Genomic DNA, 17277 nt, shown 5'->3' with positions numbered 1-17277 from the left:
GCCAACTTTTTTTTTTTAGTTTTTTATTTTTTTAAGCCAACTTTTTCACTCTCCTCTTTCACTTTCCTCAAGAGGCTTTTTAGTTCCTCTTCACTTTCTTCCATAAGGGTGGTGTCATCTGCATATCTGAGGTTATTGATATTTTTCCCAGCAATCTTGATTCTAGCCTATGCTTCTCCCAGCCCAGTGTTTCTCATGATGTACTCTGCATATAAGTTAAATAAGCAGGGTGACAATATACAGCCTTGACGTACTCCTTTTCCTATTTGGAACCAGTCTGTTGTTCCATGTCCAGTTCTAACTGTTGCTTCCTGACCTGCAACCAGGGATTAAACCCACACCCTTAGCAGTGAAAGTGCAGAGTCCTAATCACTGGACCTCCAGGAAATTCCGCCTAATGTATTCTAATTCCCAGATTTACAGGATCCTTTTCCGTCATCTGCCTTGACTTTTCTGCAACACTGGCTTCAGATGATCACTTCCTCCTTCCTGGAACAGTCCCTTTCCTAAGTTTCCATGGTGCCACTGCACTGTTTCTCCTCCTGCCTTTCTAAGCATGTCTCTTGAGTTTTCTCTGCAGATTTTTCTTCCATTGACTGCCAGGTACAAGCTGGTGTTTGCTGAGGGCTACATCTGGAGTCTCTTTCTCTCTCTAACTAGCTGCTCTCCCGGAAATCTGACCCACACTCATGGACTCTCCCAATTCTCATCTCTAGGGCCAGTCTCTCACTTAAGTTCTATCCCCTCACAAATAAATAACTGCCTTCCTCCTATCTCCCAAGACTGGACTTCCCTGGTGGTTCAGTGGTTAGGACTCCATGCTTCCGATGCAGGGGGCACAGGTTCAATCCCTGGTTGGGGAAGTTCTGCATGTCTTGCAGTGCAGCTAAAACAAAACACACATAGCTCACGCCGTCTCAAATGCAACACGTCTAACCAGACCTGCCACTCCTCTCCCTCCGGTGTGTCACACCTGAGCTAACGGACTCTTTCTGCTGCTACTGCCAAAAACTTGGGCAGGGAAGGTTCATCCTAAGTCCTCAAAGAGATCCCTTAAATCCCGGGAGCTTACATTCTAGTGAGGGTTGAAAAACAAATGAGTTAATAAATAAAACACGTTATTTCATACAGTGAATATGCTTTGAAAACACTGGCATGGTAAAGGAACAGAGTAATTGGGGGTGAGGTGATTTTTTGATATGAGATCAAAGACCTGATAAGCAATATTCTTCAAAGAGACTTCTTATTCTCAGCCTTACTGACCGCGAATCCACTGTTCTTGCTACTTGAGAGAGTGGCACTGCAATATATACATTATCATGTTTAAAACAAATAGTTACTGGGAAGTTGCTATATAACACAAGGAGCTCAGCCTGGTGCTCTGTGACAACCAAGAGGGGTGGGGGGGACACTCAAGACACAGGGGATACACACACACACACACACACACACACACACACAATGGCTGATTCTCATTTTTATATGGCAGAAACCAACACAACATTGTTAAGCAATTACCCTGCAATTAAAAACAAAATGTATTCTTTCTAGGAAATTCCCTGGTGGTCCAGTGGTTAGGACTCTGCGTTTCCACTGCCAAGGGCATGGATTTGATCCCTGGACAGGGAACTAGGAACCTATAAGCTGCATAGAATGGCCACAAAGTAAAAAAAAAAAAAAAAAAAGTTAGAAAAAGAATATTCTTTCAAAATATAAAATTGGTAACATTACTCTCTGGCCTAACAGCTTTTGATAGTTTCCCACTGCTTATAAGGGGCAAACTCTCTACCATAGCCAATGGCTTTCTCTGGTCCAGAGCCCTGCCTTCCTCTCCAGGTTCATCTCAGTCAAAGCCCTGAGAGACTACATATGCCAGGTGCTGTTCCAGGTGTGAGGGACCCAAGCGGGACATGACAGACAAAAGTCCCAACACTCATGGAACTTCTTTTATGACAGAAGATATAATTTTTTAAAAATGTAAATAAGTAAATAAAGGTTTAGATATGAAGTGATTTTAGATATGAAAATTTTTAGTAATGAACAATATGAAAAAAATATAATAGTCAAGTTATAGGGAGGCATTAGGTTGGTGCAAAAGTTAACTGTGGTTTTTGCCATTTGATATTGGAATACATTCTACATAAATGTGGTTATGTTATATATCATTTTTATGTGCATTTCTCACTTATTTTTTTGCTAGTGACTTATCACTTTCTGTTTATTTTATATTTATTTTAGACTAATGAAATGCTGTTAGACAAAAAGGAAATTCTAGAGATTTTCTTGAGTTCAAAATGGGTTGTAAAGCAGTGGAGACAACTCACAACATCAACAACACATTTGGCCCAGAAATTGCTAAAGAATGTACCATGCAGTGGTGGTTCAGGAAGTTTTGCAAAGGAGACAAGAGCCTTGAAGATGCAGAGCACAGAGGCTGGCCATTGGAAGTTGACAACAGACAAATTGAGAGCCATCTTCGAAGCTGAGCCTTGTACAACTACATGAGAAGCTGCCAAAGAACTCAATGTCGACCTTTCTAAGGTTGTTCAGCATTTGAAACAAATTTGAAAGGTGAAAAAGCTCAGTAAGTGGGTGCCTTGTGAGCTGACTGAAAAAAAAATCATCCTTTTGAAGTGTCATCTTTTCTTATTCTATGCAACAACAAAAAACTATTTCTCTATTGGATCGTGATGTGTGATGCAAAGGGGATTGTATATGTCAACTGGCTATGACCAGCTCAATGGCTGGACCAAGAAGCTCTAAAGAACTTCCCATAGCCAAATCAAACTTGCACCAAACAAAGGTCATGGTCACTGGTGGTCTTCTGCCAGTATGAACCACTACAGCTTTCCACATCCTGGAGAAACCATTACATCTGCGAAGTATGTTCAACAAATCAATGAGATGCACCAAAAACTACAACGCCTGCAGCCAGGATTGGCCAACAGAAAGGACCAATGGCACACTGTACAACCAACACTTCAAAAACTGAACAAACTGGGCTTCATATTCATCTGAATATTCATCCTTCATATTCACCTGATCTCTTGCCAACCGACTACCACTTCTTCAAGCACCTTGATAACTTTTTGCAGAAAAAACACTTCCATGACCAGCACGATGCAGAAAATGCTTTCCAAGAGTTCATCGAATCCCGAAGCACAGCTTTTCATGCTGTAGGAATAAACAAACTTACTTCTCATTGGCAAATAAGTGTTGACTATGATGATTCCTATTTTGATTAATGTGTTTGAGCCTAGTTATAATAACTTAAAATTCACAGTCCAAAACCATAATTACATTTGCACCAACCTAATAAAACAGTCGAGGAAGGTTCCTTGGAAATGCTTTGAGGTGAGGTCCAAGTGAAAAGAAAGGTAATTTCCTGGGTAAGATAGCTGCAGGCAGGGGGAGGAGCAGGTGCAAAGCCTGCAGCTAGCAAAGTGTATAAGAAACATCAGCAGGCTGATGTGGTTGCAGCACATTTCAACATTCACTTAGCAGTGACTTAGGTTTGGTCTCACTCTATCTGTGGAGAAACGGAGGGAAAGCAGAAAAGGCAATATTGTAAACGAACTGCCCAGTATACTATTCTGTGGCTCTAAATATGTTTTGTATCATAAATAATTAGTGAGAACCATTAACATAAGTAGCAAGTGCCACAATAAAAGATGTATGTGGTGCTGGAGGAACACAGAGCAATTTCAATACTTGTATCACCAGAGTATAAATTCCTAGACTGCTGCTGTTCTGATTCATCTTTATATTCAATCCAGTAGTCAGCACAAGGCTTTACTTTCAATGAGCCAGTTACTGAGTGAACTGCAACGCAACGACTCATGGTTTATATTACTAATTGGCACATACCTGTTTATATTACTAATTGGCACACACCCTGGTCCGAGGTTAGTTGGTAGAAGCTTCTCTGAGAGACAGTGACAGAAGAAAGAAAACAACTCAGGATTTTTTTTTTCGAACAATCAAAATGGAAGAGATAGTTACAGTTGTTTTAGAAAACAGGCTAACCACAAACACTGATCAAATATAATGAAAAAATGTTTAACCTGAAGCATATGAAGAAGACAAGGCCTGAAAAAAAATTAAAAGGTCACAAATGAGTTTCCTGGCATCTGAAGGGGGGAAAAATGAGGAGGAAAAAAATAAAAAGAACATTCAAAGTTTTAGACTTCCTAACATCAATCCTAAGAAGAACAATGTTTCTATGGCCACAACAGAATACACTATGGACACAGGGGGGAAAACAATGAGCTGTGAAGAGGATGAGGCGCTGGTTGTGAGTGGAATGAACAACAGGTGGTTCCACAGGGTCAAACCTGCCTCTTTTTTTCTCTCAAAAATGAAAGAGAACTTCCTGTTGACTCAGGGCTGGGCCCATTGCTATGTTGTGTCTCAGCTGTTTGTTGGGGAAGTATAGAACCTGCCAGCATTATACGTCACCATGGCTCATGGGAACCAGGGAACAGAATAAAACTCCATTATTTTAAGGAATTATAAAAGATGCAGGATGTGGGAGAGGGAAAGGGTGGGATGATTTGGGAGAATGGCATTGAAAGATGTATAATATCATATATGAAACAAATCGCCAGTCCAGGTTCGATGCGTGATACAGGATGCTTGGGGCTGGTGCACTGGGATGACCCAGAGGGATGGTACAGGGAGGGCGGAGGGAGGGGGTTCAGGATGGGGAACACGTGTATACCCGTGGTGGATTCATGTTGATGTATAGCAAAACCAATAGAATATTGTAAAGTAATTAGCCTCCAATTAAAATAAATTTATATTAAAAAATATTTTGTAAGATGAAAGATGAGGATTGAATTTTACTGAAATAAATATATCATGATATTTCAAAAACAAAAACGCAGGAAGCCTTATGTGTCTGGGTTTTGGGGGAAAATATCCAGTGTTTCAGTTCCCACAAAGTTTTCAAAACTCATAAAAGAATACAGATATCTCACAAAAAGACAGCAAAGAAGAAAATCCACAATTAACTGCTTTAGGAAAACAATACAACAGCAGCCCCAGTAAGGGAAATGAACTGTCTTGGAATCTGACTCTGTTTCCCCAGAAGTGAGGCAGTATGGTTCTACTGCTGCATGAAATCTTTGCCTCCAACTAGGGTAAACTTGCTGCCACAAACGACCTTGCTTTGCAGGGTCTGATGAAAGCAATCTCTATGGCCAATAATCCAATTTCCGAATCCAACTAAACGTGACACTTGCAATTAGCTATCCCTAGGAACACTCTCCTGCCCCCACTTCCACACCATCTACTTCGCCAGTTTGCCTAGGTCCTGAATTGCCAGCATTGACATTCTGATTCCCTTTAAATTGGGGGGTCGGTGGGACTTCCCTGGTGTTCCAGGGGTTAAGACTCCACATTTCCACTGCACGGGGCCTGGGTTTGATCCCTGGTCCTAGAACTAATATCCTGCATGCCACTCAGTGTGTCCAAAAATAAATTTAAAAATCAGTTCGGGGGTTGAGAAGGGGGGAGAAACTCACTGTACAAATCCTCAGCCTTCTTCTCTTCTATCCATATAATCTCTACCAGAGAACACACGTAATTCTCCGCACTTCATCTACATCAGTGGTTCTCAACTGGGAGTTCTCTGTCTCCCAGGCACATTTGGTAACATGTAGAGACATTTTTAGCTGGGAAACTTAGGAAGCAGGGTGCTAATGGTATCTAATGGGTAGAGGCCAGGGAGGTTGCTAAATACCCTACGATGCCCAAGATGTCCCCCAAGAACAAAGATTTATCTGGCCTAAAATGGCAATAGTGCCACTGATTAGAAACACTGATCCCCACAGAAGACTTGAATTCACTTACTCCTTCTTCTGACTAATGTACTAACTTGTGTCCAAGACACTAGGTGGAGAGTCGGGTTGAGGAGGAGGGTATGGGGCAACCGCAGATGCAGGCATCAACCTGTAATACAGGTTATGCTCTGAAAGAAAGAGTATCTATCTGGAGGAAATGCACCACCTGTCTGGGGGAAATTCACATCCCAAATCAAACACTTGATAGTGTTTCCTTCCACTCACCCTCATCACCACCTAGCTCATTCACTCTTATATTCTCTACAATTTCTGTCATGTCCTCCCAAAGAGCAAAAGCAGTAATACTGGAAAAATTTTTAAATTAAACAATTTTTTTCCTGAAGTATATGTGACTTGCAATATTATATTAGTTTCAGGTAGATAACACATTAATTCAATATTTTTATAGAATAAAATCCATAGAAAGATATTATCAAATATAGTCTCTATACCCTGTGCTGCACTTAACATCCTTGTAACTTGGTATTTTTTAACTGGTATTTTGTAACTCTTAATCTCCTTCACTTATTTTTGGCTGACCCCTCCCACCTCTCCCCTCTGGTAACCACTAGTTTATTCTCTGTATTGATGAGCTTGTTTCTACCTTGTTATATTTGTTCACTTGTTTGCATATTTGATTCATTTGTTCTGGATAGTAAGTGAAAACACAGTACTTGTCCTTCTCTAACTTATTTCACCAAGCATAATACATAATATTGTATAATTTTACGTGAACAGTTCTCTATGTATATTTGCTGTTGTTCAGTCACTAAGCTGTGTCCACCTCTTTGCAACCCCATGGACTGCAGCATGCCAGGCTCCTCTGTCCTCCACTCTCTCCTGGAGTTTGCACAAATTCATGTTTATTGAGTCAGTGTTATCTAGCCATCTCATCCTCTGCTGCCCCCTTCTCCTTTTGCCTTCAATCTTTCTCAACATCAGAATCTTTTCCAAAGAGTCAGCATTTTACATCAGGCGGCCAAAGGACTGGCGCTCCAGCTTTGGAATTAGTGCTTCCAATAAATATTCAAAGTTGACTGATATATTATAACTTATTTATCCTTATATCTGCTAGCGGACATTTAGGGTGCTTCCATGTCTTGGCCACTGTAAATAATGCTGCCATAAGCACTGAGGTGACTATCTTTTCAAATCAGTGTTTTCATTAGATAAATACCCAGAAGTGGGACTGCTGAATCATATTCGCTGCTGTTGTTGTTCCATTGCTAAGCTGTGTCCTACTCTTTGTGAGCCCATGGACTGTAGCCCACCAGGCTTCTCCACCCACGGGAAATCCTAAGCAAGAATATATTAGAAGTGGTTGCCATTTCTTTCTCCAGGGGACATTTCTCCAGGGATTGAACCCACATCTCTTGCTTGGCAGGTGGACTCTTTACCACTGTACCATCTGGGAAGTCTGCTGAATCATACGGTAGTTCTTAATATTTTTTTTAGTTCTTAATTTTTAAAGAACTTCCATACTGATTTCCATAGTGGCTGCACCAATTTACATTCTCACCAACAGTATACAACGGTTCCCTTTTCTCCACAGCATTGCCAACATTTGTTACTTTTTATCTTTTTGATAATAGTCATTCTAATACATGTGAAGTGACATCTTGGGATTCTGAATTGTGTTTCCCTGATAAGTGATGTTGAGCATCTTTTCATGTGTATGTTTGCCATCTGTATGTCTTCTTTAGAAAAATGTTAAGATTTTCTGCCCATTTTTATATTGGATTGGCTATTTTTTTCATATTGTGGCATATGAAGTGAAATGAAAACAACTCAGTCGTGTCAGACTCTTTACGACCCCACGGACTATACAGTCCATGGAATTCCCCAGGCAAGAATATACTGGAGTCACTTCTGGGCATACACACCGAGGAAACCAGAATTGAAAGAGACACATGTACCCCAATGTTCATTGCAGCACTGTTTATAATAGCCAGGACATGGAAACAACCTAGATGTCCATCAGCAGATGAATGGATAAGAAAGCTGTGGTACATATACACAATGGAGTATTACTCAGCCGTTAAAAAGAATTCATTTGAATCAGTTCTGATGAGATGGATGAAACTGGAGCCGATTATACAGAGTGAAGTAAGCCAGAAAGAAAAACACCAATACAGTATACTAACACATATATATGGAATTTAGGAAGATGGCAATGACGACCCTGTATGCAAGACAGGGAAAGAGACACAGATGTGTATAACGGACTTTTGGACTCAGAGGGAGAGGGAGAGGGTGGGATGATTTGGGAGAATGACATTCTAACATGTATACTATCATGTGAATTGAATCGCCAGTCTATGTCTGACGCAGGATGCAGCATGCTTGGGGCTGGTGCATGGGGATGACCCAGAAAGATGTTCTGGGGAGGGAGGTGGGAGGGGGGTTCATGTTTGGGAATGCATGTAAGAATTAAAGATTTTAAAATTTAAAAAATAAAAAAATAAAAATTAAAAAAAAAAAAGAATATACTGGAGTGGCTAGCCATTACCTTCTCCAGGGGATCTTCCCAAGCCAGGGATCAAACCCAGGTCTCCCACATTGCAGGCGGATTCTTTACTATCTGAACCACCAGCAAATATATTGTGTTGTATGAGTCCTTTTTACATTTTGGATATTAAACCCTTACCAGACTATCATTCACAACTATCTTCTCCCATTTGGTGGGTTCCTTGTTTCATGATGGTTTCCTTCACTGTGCCAAAGCTTTTGAGTTTGATTAGCTCCCATTTGTTTATTTTTCCTTTTTTCCCCCTCGCCTGAAGAAACAGAACCAAAGAAACAAAGCCTTAACCAGTGTCAAAGAGTTAACTGCCTAGGTTTTCTTCCAGTTTTATGATTTTAGGCCTTTCATTTAGGTCTTTAACTCATTTTGAGTTAATTTTTGTAAATGGGGTGAGAAAATGTTCTAATTTCATTCTTTTATGTATATCTGTCTAGTTTTTCCAATAGCACTTATTGAAGAGTCTTTTTTAAAAAAATTATATATTTTTGCCTCCTTTACTATAGATTAACTGACCATGTGTGCATGGGTTTATTTCTGGGCTCTTTATTCTATGTGTCTGTTTTTGTGCTGGTACCACATTGCTTTGATTACTTTAGCCTTGTAGTATAGTCTGAGGTCAGAGACCATGACCTGCAACTTTGTTCTTTATGCTCAAGACTACTTTACTATTCAGGGTCTTTTTTGGTTTCATACAAATTTTAGGATTATTTGTTTTAGTTCTGTGAAAAATGTCATAGGTATTTTGATAGGGACTGCATTAGATCTGTAGACTGTTTCGGGTAGTATGGGTATTTTAACAGTATTAATTCTTCTAACTCACAAACATGAGATATTTTTCCATTTATTTATATTGTCTTCAATTTCCTTCATCAATGTCTTACAGGTTTCAGAGTACAGGTCTTTCACTTCCTTCATTAAATTTATTCCTAGATATTTTATTCTTTTTGATTTGATTATAAATTGAATTCTTTTCTTATTAGTGTATAGAAATGCAACAGAATTCTGTACATTAATGTGGTATTCTGAAACTTTACTGAATTCATATATTAGTTCAAACAGGTTTGGTTTTTTTTTGGTGGAGTCCAAGATTTTCCTTTATATAGTATTATATCATCTACAAACAGTGGTAGTTTAACTTCTTTCCTTGCAATTTAAATGCTTTTTCTTTCTTTTTCTTGTCTGATTGCTGTGGTTAGGACTTCCAATACTATATTAAATAGAAATGGCAAGAGCGGGCATCCTCATCTGTTCCTGATCTTAGAGGAAACACTTCCAGCTTTTCACCACTGGGTATGATGCCAGGTGCTGACCTGTCACATGACCTTTATTATCATGATGCTTCTTCCTTCTATACCAACTTTGTTCAGAGTTTTTATCATGAATGCATATTGAGTTTTGCCAAATGTTTACTCTGAATCTATTGAGATGATCATGTGATTTTTATCCTTGATTTTGTTAATCATGTTAATTGATTTACAGATATTAAACCACCTTTGCATTCCTAGAATAAATACTACTTGATCATGATGTATAATTTTTTTTATATATTGCTGATTTGGTTTGCTCATATTTTATTGTGGATTCTTGCATCTATTTTATCAGAGATATTGGCCTGTAATTTTTTTTTATAGTATCTTTATCTGATTTTGGTATCAGGGTAATGCTGGCCTCAGAGGATGAGGTGGGAAGCGTTCTCTCCTCTTTAATTTTTTGAAACTGTTTGAGAAGGCTATAGATATTAACTCTGCTTAAAATTTTGGTAGAATTGCCCCGTGAAGTCATCTAGTCCCCGACTTTTGTTAGCTGGGAGTCCTTTGCTGATTGAATACTACTGAACAATCTATTCAGATTTTCTATTTATTCCTGATGTAGTCTTGGAAAACTGTGTTTCTAGGAATTTATTCACTTACTCTAGGTTATCCAGTTTGTTGGCATATTACTGTTTGCTATATTCTCTTATGATTATATTTCTGATATTAGGTGTAATTTCTTTCTCATTTCTTATTTTCTTTACATTTGAGCACTCTTTTGATTTATAAGTCTGGCTAAAGTTCATCAATTTTGTTTATCTTTTCAAAAACTACAGCTCTTGGTTTATCTTTTCTATTTTTTTTTTTTTTGGTCTCTATTCTATTTCCACTCTGATCTTTAACTTTCTTCTTTCTCCTGACTTTGTGCTCTGTTCTTCTTTTTTGTGTTGCTTTAGATGGAAAGTTGGGTTATTTGAGATTTTTCTTGTTTCTTGAAGGAGGCTTCTATCACTATAAATTTCCCTCTTAGAATCATTTTTGCTGTGTCCTGTAGATTTTAGAAGGTTGTATTTCTACATTTTTCATTCATCCCAAGGTATTTTTTAACTTCTTTCTTTATTGACCCAATGGCTTTTGAATAGTGTGTTTTCAGTCTCCCCTTGTTTGTATTTTTACCAGTTTTATTCATGCAATTGATTTCTAGTTTCTTATTGTTGTGGTGAGAAAAGAGGCTGGACTTAATTTCAATCTTCTTAAATTTACTGAGATTTTTCTTGTGGCCTAGCATGTGATCTATCCTGGAGAATGTTTCATATGCCCTTGAGAACGGGGACTGTGCTATTTTTGAATGGAATGTTCTATAGATATTTATTAAGTCCATTTGGCCTAATATGTCATTTAAGCCCATTGTTTCCTTACTGCTTTTTTGTCTGGTCTATTCATTAATGTGACTGTGGCATTCAAGTTCTCTATTATTATTGTATTACTGTCAATTTCTCCCTTTATGTCTATTAATATCTACTTTATATATTTAGGTGCTCCTGCGTTGGGTGTATATATATTAACAAGTCTATATCCTCCTCTTAGATTGAGGATCCTCCCTTTATCATTATTTAATGCCCTAAATAATATCTTGATATATATTTTGTTTTAAAGTCTATTTTGTCTGATATGAGTACTGTTACCCCAGCTTTCCATTTCCACTTGCATGAAATATCTTTTTCTAATCTCTTCACTCTCAGTGTGTGTCTTAAGCTCTGAAGTAAATCTTGTTTAGGGTGCATATACATGGATCTTGTTTTTTCATCCAGTCAGGTACCCTATGTCTTTTGATTGGAGTATTTAGTCTATTTAAATTAGAAATGATAATTAATGGGCACATACCTTTTGCCATTTCGTTACATGTCTTCTGGTTGTTTTGCAGTTCTTTGTTCTTATCTTCTTTTTCTAATCTCTTCTCTTTTGGTTTGATACTTTTAAAAAATTATGTTTGGGTTCCTTTGTCTTTGTTTTTGTGTATCTATTGGAGAACTTTGATCTGCAGTTACCATAAGGTTTATATTTACTTATATATAATATCAATCTGTAAATATATCTACTTGTTTTAGAATGACTTCCCTCATTGCTCAGAGAGTAAAGCGTCTGCTTACAATGTAGAAGACCTGGGTTCAATCCCTGGGTTGGGAAGATCCCCTGGAGAAGGAAATGGCAACCCACTCTAGTACTCTTGCCTGGAAAATCCCATGGATGGAGGAAGCTGGTAGGTTCCTATCAGGCTCCGCCATCCATGGGATTTTCCAGGCAAGAATACTGGAGTGGGCTGCCATTTCTTTCTCCAGCGGACCTTCCCAAGCCAGGGATCGAACCCAGGTCTCCTGCATTGCAGACAAGACGCTTTACCATCTGAGCAGATCCCTTAAAGCTTCCTTTAAAAATTGTTTTTTCTTTTTGTTGTTCTGATTAGGTGGTTTCCAATATTTTATCTTCCAAGTTGCTTATGCAATCTTCTGTATTACTTAATCTGCTGGCAATTCTTTCTAGTGAAATTTTCATTTCAATTATTGTATTCTTCAGCTCTGATTGGCTTTTATATTTTCTAGTTCTTTGCTGAAGTTCTCACTGGGTTCCTCTATTCTTTTCCTGAGTTTGTGAGCATTTTTATTACTATTGTTTTAAACTCTTTATCTAGTAAATTACTATCTCTGTTTCATCAGTGGTACTTTTGTGTGTGGGGAAGTTATTCTTTCGTCTGGTGTATATTCATTTGTCTTCTCACTTTTTGTTTCTAAAAAGTTATGTGAAACAGTCACCTATCCCAGGCTTAAAAGCATGTCCTCGTGTGGGAGCATCCCTGTGCAATCTGCATGTACCCAGGTTTTGGTGAGAGACCTGGACCTGAAGTGAGCAGTAACTGTGTCTTCATCTGGGGTGCATGGGAAGCTATCACCTCAGCAGGACATAGAACTGGAATAGGAATGGTTAGAAGTGGAGCCAGATGTGAGCTGGGGCCTCTCCCAGGCTTAGGGCAGGCCCACAAGCAAATGGGTTAGAGCTGTAAATCTGAGCTAGTGCCTCTTCTCTCCACTGTGATGGTGGTCTCTCCTTTGGCCAGAGGCATGGCTGAGGCCCAAGAGACTGGAACCTCAAATCTGAGCTAACTCAACTTCTCCCGGGTACAGTGGTTATTTGTTCACGGTTGGGGGCAGTGCGGGAGCAGGCAAGGCTGGAGCAGCAACCCAGTGCAGGTTGGGATGTGTGCTGGAGCAGTCCTGGCAGGGCAACCCCAGACCATGAGGTGTTTTCAATCTGTTGCTTCTGCACTGGGACTGGAAGCAGGTGAGTCTGTGGCGTGCTCTTCAAGTCTGGAGTCTCGGTATCTATAGCCCTCTGATAGGTGCTACTGGTTTTCAAACCAAGCAGGCTTGTATTCTCGGTGCTGGACCTCAGGGTTAGGGTGCCAAATACGGTAAGGTGCCGGGAGCCACCACGGGAGATCCCACCCATGACAAAGTTCAAAGCAAGGCTTCAGAACTCAAGGGGCTCCCTAGGCTTTCTCAAGCATCTACCCCAAAACCAGAGTCTGTCTGTTTTACTATTTCATGACTTTTACCAACTCCTCTGACATTAACAGGGGGCTAACCCTGACCACCTTTCTCTGGAGAAAATCAACTTAGGGCTATAGCTAATAAGTCTCCTGGACATGAGGGGAATATTTCAAATCAAACCCCCTCTGTTAGCATTCTAGCTTGCTCGGCAGGTATATCCAGACTCTTACAGCTACGCATGTGATTATTTACAGCCTCCCAACTGTGAGAGGCACGGAAAGCCTAAAACATAGAGCCTTTGAAAGAGTTAAAAGTTATTAGAGTAGTGCTAGTGCTGATGTAGGATTTCATTATTGGGCCAATGCTTGTTGCTAAGTTCCCATATCTCTTATCCACTGTGCACCTGGAAATACATTAGTTAACATAGTGAGAATACTAGAAAAACAAGTGTAGCCTTGAATTTAACCATATCAGACTTTTGAGCTAATTGGTTCTTTCTTGTAACTCACTGCACCTTTGCTCCGTAAAAAACATAACTCTGTTTGGCATTTTCTGAGGCTGACACAGATTAGAAATATAAAGAAAGAACACTTTGAGGGAAAATAAGTTTTCAGGTTGAGCAGCCTTTATCAAAACAGGGTTATAAAATGTTCACAGGCCTCCAAGGCCAGAAGATACTATATACAACATCATTTGTGGGAAAGGTATGCAGAAAAATCCTGGTTTCGATAAGGGCAAAACTGCTGGAATGTTTGGGCTGACTCTGTATGACCTTGCATCTTTCATTTCCCTCTATGTATAAGGCAAGGTATAAAAGTACCTTTTGAAAAATAAAGCTTTTGGGCCTTGCTCATCAAAATAGCTTAGTTACCCCGTGTTTTTTCTTCTATCTTTCTTTCTCTCTCTCTCTCTCCCTCTCCTTCTCTTTTTCAGGCTGATCCCTTGGAGCATACAGGCTCCCTGCGTTCACTTATCTGCCCGGGTTTCTAAGACCTGAACAGGAAGACGTTCTGCGTCTTCACTCCCTCAGGAGACCGGGAGGGCACCTGTGGCCTCCACGAACAGGGCAAACTTCTTGTCTTGAAGTTTTATTGGTTCTCTATGTAAACCAAGGAACATCAGCCTCTTTCTCTCCTCTATTTTCTTATCTACAACATTCTTTCCTTATCTATCTCTCTCTAAATCAATCACGGACACAGTTCCTACTTTGGGTTTCCCTGCATCCTGTGGGGGCTGGTCCCCGGCACTCAGGGATGATGCACAAGCCTGCAACCCCCTCCTCTTCTGGGTCACCCACTAGGTGTGTGGATCCTGATTAGATTGCTTCTCCTTCCTTCCTCCCAGACTCCAAATGGTCCCTCCTTTAATAACCTTGGTTGTAGAAGAGCCTTTCTGATAGTCTTCAGACTGTTCTCAGAAAGTACTCAATAAGCAGTTGTAGTTTTGATATGTTTGTTCTGGGAGGGGAGCTCAGGGTCTACCTACTTCACCATCTTAATCCCATACAATCAAATATTTAAAAATTTAAACTTCTTTCTCTTTCCTAACACTGAATTAAAATTAAAGTTCTTGTGAATTCAGCTTGATTATATTTCTTTGACTTACCCTTACCCCTTACATCCACCACTTTTCGTCCCCACTGCCCCAAGCTCAAGATGCCCTTTAGAGTCTAGAGCTCTGTAACAAAAAAATATTTTACAGTGATGTTGTTGTTTTTCTTAAAAATAAAAAAAAGTTGAAGGCAATATAGGAGTAGTGGAAAGAGTATATTCTCTGGAACCAAAAAGATAATTTGCAATTTTAGCTTGATTTATTAACGAGTGACTATGAATAATGTAGTTATTTCTCTGCTGCTGCTGCTAAGTTGCTTCAGTCGTGTCCGACTCTGTGCAACCCCATAGACAGCAGCCCACCAGGCTCTCCGTCCCTGGGATTCTCAAGGCAAGAACACTAGAGTGGGGTGCCATTGCCTTCTCCAGTTATTTCTCTGAGGTTCAGTTTCTTTCTTTGTAAAATAGATGTAACCACTAACAGGTTTGTTTGTAAGGATACTGAAACCTGAAGAAATATCATAAGTATTCACTGCATGGTATCCATTGTACTATTATAATTGTGTTTAATTCATACATACCTCATATGCTGTAAGTATTTAAAATTAAATTTGAAATAGACTAAAATATAAATCGTATCATAGTCTTGTATATCCAAAATTTGTCAGGTTCTCCTGAATCTTTTTAGGTATAAGCTAATTTTTTAGAACTTCAATCCACACTTTATCTGAATTTTAATGAAAGCAATAGTCTTTTTACTACTATTACTTTATATAAGTTAAGCCTAGTTGACATGCAGGGAACTTATGCAATAAGCCAGAAAATAGACCCAATTTCTTTTCTCTTAATCAAGCAACACTTCTTTCTTCACAAACTTTAAAACTCTCCAACAGGTTTCAAAGCAATGTGTTCACCATGGCATGAACCCGGTGATAAGAGTTCTTATCACACAATGCACTTACTTGTCCCATGTGATAAAAGTTGCTCTCTGTGTTGAAATGCCAAGACCAACAATTTGATTCATTTCTATTCCTGCAGCTAAAAATAAAGAAAGATAAACACATTTAAAAGCCTAGGAAGTTTATCTTTATAATATTATCATATGGAAAAGAAATTACTTAATATAATCTATGAGAAAAGCAACTTGGCTCAGCATTTTAATAACACAATTGGAGCTAATAAATGAAACATTACTAGGATGATTTTGTAGTATTTTTTTTTTACTTAAAGAGAAAAGAAGTTATAATCTAATAATAATAAAATGGACTTTTTGCTTTAAAAATTAGAAAGAAGCAAACACGACTTAAAGTAAGTTAAATGGTATTTTCTTCTTGATAACATTAAAAATTAGGATCTTCATTTAAGCAAAGATCAGCTATAGCAGAAGCTGGTTGATGGCAACAAAAGAAACCCTCATGAAAAGTAGCATAAATACTGAAGCACAGATCTTATTTACTACACAAACTCATGCTAGGATGCAAATAGAAACATGGATTTTGCAAAGTCCAGATTTCTTGAAATACAGCAGCTCACATGTTTCTGTGACATTCTTTTAAAAAAGCAATTTGTCTCACTGAACAAATTAGGGACAGCTTCAATTTGAGCTGTGCTCAATTTAAGGACGACATACCACCTCCTGTACAGTACTCCTTCCTAGTCTGATCATAGGGAAATAACTAGACAATCCTCGTCTATTAAACGGATCTGTACTTTTGAAAACTGTCAGTGACATGAGGTACTTGGTCTGTATTAAAGGCGACTAGACTGACTACTAAAGGCAATGCCTCATCTTTGTTGGATTCTGGATTGAAAAAAAAATTATTCAAGACTGAGGTAAGAGGGGAATACTGAGGATCAAGTATTAGAAAATATCACTGGGTTTTAATGTTAAATTTTCTGTGTGATGTTTACGTATGAGAATACACCTTATCTTTGGAGATAATGCTTAAGTATTTAAAGATGACAGGTTATTACATCATAATCAACGCTCACCTCGGGCAGCTAATTTGAGTCTAGGAGAAAGCACATTGGCATTCTTCTGACTTTTTAAAAATAGGTTTTGAAATACTTCAAACCAGAAAAGTTAGGAGAAGCAATTCAGTCAGAGAAATGAATGAAAGACCTTTTTGAAATTACAAGTCCTCTTTCGTCACGTTCTTAAAGAAGGCTGTACTGAGACTGTTCTTAAAGACCTAAGATTCCAGACCCTGGCTGCAGCCAAGAGAACACTTGCCCTAAGAGGTCGTACAGGAAAAAAACAATCAAAAACTTATTTTACAATAAAGCTAACGCAGCTGTAAACTCCAGAGAGCAGGAACTGAGCGTTGTAACTTTGTTTACAACCCTCTGGTATTTTGTACAAAACAGGAAATGGAATGGGCACTGGCTACAACCTGGAATAAATACTAAGGTGAAGCCTTTAATACTGCAGTTTAAAAAGACTTCAAGCAGAGGAGAGAGTTGCTGCTACCCTCCTTTGACAAAGTGGGTTCACTACAAACCACAAATGTCCTTCTTCCCCAAACTACTGGGAAACTGTGACTCCAATAAAATATTGTATGTATA

The 17277-nt window shown here is 38.9% G+C and overlaps 1 protein-coding gene across 1 annotated transcript in view; it reads right to left on the bottom strand.

Moving 5' to 3' along the window:
* Positions 1–17277, bottom strand: part of GK5 (glycerol kinase 5) — an 81726-nt gene that overhangs the window by 52690 nt on the left and 11759 nt on the right. Inside the window, exon 3 of the mRNA XM_069563707.1 lies at positions 15675–15750. Coding sequence (XP_069419808.1) covers positions 15675–15750 — 76 coding nt within the window. The remainder of the gene's footprint in view (positions 1–15674; positions 15751–17277) is intronic.

The sequence above is a fragment of the Ovis canadensis genome, chromosome 1, assembly GCF_042477335.2.
Source record: "Ovis canadensis isolate MfBH-ARS-UI-01 breed Bighorn chromosome 1, ARS-UI_OviCan_v2, whole genome shotgun sequence".
NCBI classification, from domain to species: Eukaryota; Metazoa; Chordata; class Mammalia; order Artiodactyla; family Bovidae; genus Ovis; species Ovis canadensis.
The sequence above is the reverse complement of the archived record's forward strand: the minus strand, read 5'-3'. Positions and strand labels throughout refer to the sequence as shown.